General features: G+C 39.9%; 1 protein-coding gene across 1 annotated transcript in view; it reads left to right on the top strand.

The window, feature by feature from the left end:
* Positions 1–2177, top strand: part of LOC104948882 (interleukin-17 receptor D-like) — a gene marked incomplete at both ends in the record, with an annotated part of 16665 nt that extends 14488 nt beyond the window's left edge. The window contains 2 exons of the mRNA XM_010775112.1: positions 1194–1309; positions 1920–2177. Coding sequence (XP_010773414.1) covers positions 1194–1309; positions 1920–2177 — 374 coding nt within the window. The remainder of the gene's footprint in view (positions 1–1193; positions 1310–1919) is intronic.
* Between the last annotated feature and the right edge of the window lie 993 nt (positions 2178–3170).

The raw sequence follows: 3170 nt of genomic DNA, 5'->3' as shown, positions 1-3170 counted from the left end.
TTGATATGCCGTTGTAAATGGCTTGATGGAAAGCAGGTGTGTAGTCGGGGAGGGTGCACAGCTGATTGCAGCAGGTGAGTGGAGGTTGAGCCGGGAGCCAGGAGTGACAGCCACCACGCCCACACAAACAGGGGGAAACAAACAAACACAAAGGAGACGGCTGGAGCAGTACAGCCACCACAGCGTTACCTAATGCAATGTCTTACGGTGCCATGTACCGGAGGGGAGAGAGAGCAGCGAAGGGGGGGAGAGAGAAGTAATACGGTTTCCTGATAAAGCTGTGGAGAGTATGTGCTGCAGGGAGGTGGATGCACAATGCACCCAGGAACGAACGCTAGCTCCGGTCCTTTTTACTGTGGACTCGATGTTCTGACAGGCTGGTATTTGTGCAACCTGCACAAACATAATACTGCACCATGATTACAAATGGTGAAATACAATGTAAAACTACCGAAAAATACCAGCTCCTTAAAACACAACCGCTCTACTCAACGCAACTACTATACCCGCGGTCAGAGAGCGGAGATGTTTCCCCTGCGTGATGTAATATGATGCGTTTGACATATGACCTTAAAAAAAGCCGTTTTTAAGAGCAGAGCTCAAAATTGCTCCTTTCCCTCTGAATTCCTGCCCTTATGTCTCGTAAAACATATCAAATCCTGCATTCACTTTTTTAATTGTAATTTTCAAGCAAGTTTAAGCATAAATGTAGAATAAATAAAAACCTGCAAGATGCTCTTTAAGTATAATATATAACACGCTTTTTCAAATTGAAGATGTTATTAAACATATTTTAAATACCATCGGCTTAATGTCACCTATTCCAGGGAGGGAGGGAGGATAGAGAGAGAGCGAGAGCGAGCATCGGAACTTCACAGTCTAATCTCCAACCTGATATTTTCCTTTTCTATTCAATCAATATATTTTTGCGCAAACTGCAGTAGATATATATTAATTTATTGGACGAAAAAAAAAAGCACCCCATAAAAAGGGCACTTTCGCTGGAGGAAGAAAAAGGGCAGGGGCTCAAGCCCACTTTGATGTCTGTGTGCACGTGCCTGCTTATGCTTGTACATACTCGTAAAAGCCATGTTTCAAGTCTTAAAAGAGTAAATATGTTGTAAAATAAACATGAAATCAATCAAAGTTCCTTTTTGAAGCTTGGGTATGTTATGGTTGTTTCTGGTGTTTAGGTGGTGTTGGACCTGTGGGAACACCTGGAGATGTGCAAAGAAGGTCAGATGTCGTGGCTCAGCAGACAGCTGGATGAATCCGACTTCATCATCACCATCTGCTCCAAAGGCCTACGGTACTTTTTTTCCTTTTTTACTGTCTGCTGTGTTATTATTTTTAACAGCACTTTTGATGATTTCATCTGGAGTGCAGTTCGTCTAGTGTCCACTAGCGGCTGCTAAAACGATTTAAGATTGAGATACAGCTTTATTGATTCCCATCGGGAACATGTGGTTGCTGCAGCTAAATAAGGACAGAAATAATTACAGATAAATAGAAAAATAAATGTATAATGGACGGTATATGACCCAAAATAACGATAAGAAGAAAAATGATATGCTCTGTTCAACAAAATGTTTTTTTGTCACTCATAATAGAAAATAAATACAGTTTAAGAGGATTATTTTGAACATTGCTTAATTGTTAAGGTCGTTTTTTTTCCTCAAAATTGTCAAAGGAAATGCGATTATCAGCCTCTGAAACATGGAGATTTCCTGCTTTTCTCTGTAAAATATGAAAGAGTTATTATAACTATAGATATGCACAGACAACACCTAGGACTATAGGTTGTGAAGGACAATTTTCACTTGTTTTATAAATCAAACGATTAATCAATCTAATCTAGATTTGCAGATTAATCAATAAAGATATTAATAGTTAATTGCTGCTTTATTTCCTTCCTGCAGCTACTACGTGGAGAAGAAGAGCCGCAGAGGGAAGACGCCAGTCGGTCGCCGCAGTAACAGCTGCAGCAGCAGCAGCTCCCCAATTGGTGGATCAGGAAGTGACCTGTTCATTGTGGGCGTTGCCATGATCGCTGAGAAGCTGCGATTGGCGAATCAAAGTGAAGGGGCCGGATCTCAGGAGCTGCAGCGCTACATGACGGTTTACTTCGACTACTCCACGGAAAACGACATCCCCACCATGCTGAGCCTGGCCCCAAGGTACACACAACTCTGTGGCAAAATTACAGAAACAGCAGATCCTACTATGTACACATGGCCAATTTTTACAGCTTTCAATTTATCTGGAACATAATAATAATAAATATGATTAATATCACGTTGATCGTTAGTTGCAGCCATAGAGAAAACGCATTTCTAAACACATTAATTAAGGGAATAGAAACAAAGAAAGTTGCAGTAAAACATACAGAGGTTCTTCTAAAGTAAATTAGAAAGAGATATGGGTATTAAAGGTGGGGTAGGTAAGTTTGAGAAACCGGCTCCAGATACACTTTTTGTTATATTCCATGGAATGCTCTTAACATCCCGATAGCAATGAATATCTTAAGTGCTTTGACAAAAAAATCCATAAAAAAATCAATCCGTGGAAGCCGTAGTACTGTAAAAAGTACGACCAATCATCTAAGCCGGGCCGGCTAAAATAACTGGATGGCCTACCTGCCTGTTAGCCTTCCATCTGTGCACAAACTTATCTCGTGCCCTCATTGGTCATGTGCGCGTTCGTGTGTGTTGGAGGAGCGGCTCTGTAAGGAAGTAGCAGATTTTTTCCGGTTGTGTATTTTCAAATTCTAGTGCACTCGAGCCGGTTTCTCCAAAATTACCTACCCCACCTTTAAGTCGAACAAAAAATTATCTTTATTTTGTTTAAAAATAAATGTGTTTTGATGCCGGTTTCTTATACAGTATGCCATAATCCCAGCCACACTGAACCCCAAGAGTGGGGGGGGAAAGAAAAAAATATAGTAACATGGTATAAAGAATGAAATGAACAACTGCGGAAGATCAAAATGTATTTATTTAAACATATTTATTACATTTTGGAATTTATTTACTGAGCCATGTGTGGTATATTTGAGCTTGGCATGACAATAAAAAAAAATTAGGGCTGTCAAACGATTACAATTTTTAATCAGATTAATCACAGCTTAAAAATGAATTAATCATGATTAATCACCATTCGAGCTATGTCCA

This window comes from Notothenia coriiceps, unplaced genomic scaffold (assembly GCF_000735185.1).
Source record: "Notothenia coriiceps isolate Sejong01 unplaced genomic scaffold, NC01 NC01_scaffold00015372, whole genome shotgun sequence".
Taxonomy (NCBI): domain Eukaryota; kingdom Metazoa; phylum Chordata; class Actinopteri; order Perciformes; family Nototheniidae; genus Notothenia; species Notothenia coriiceps.
The sequence above is the reverse complement of the archived record's forward strand: the minus strand, read 5'-3'. Positions and strand labels throughout refer to the sequence as shown.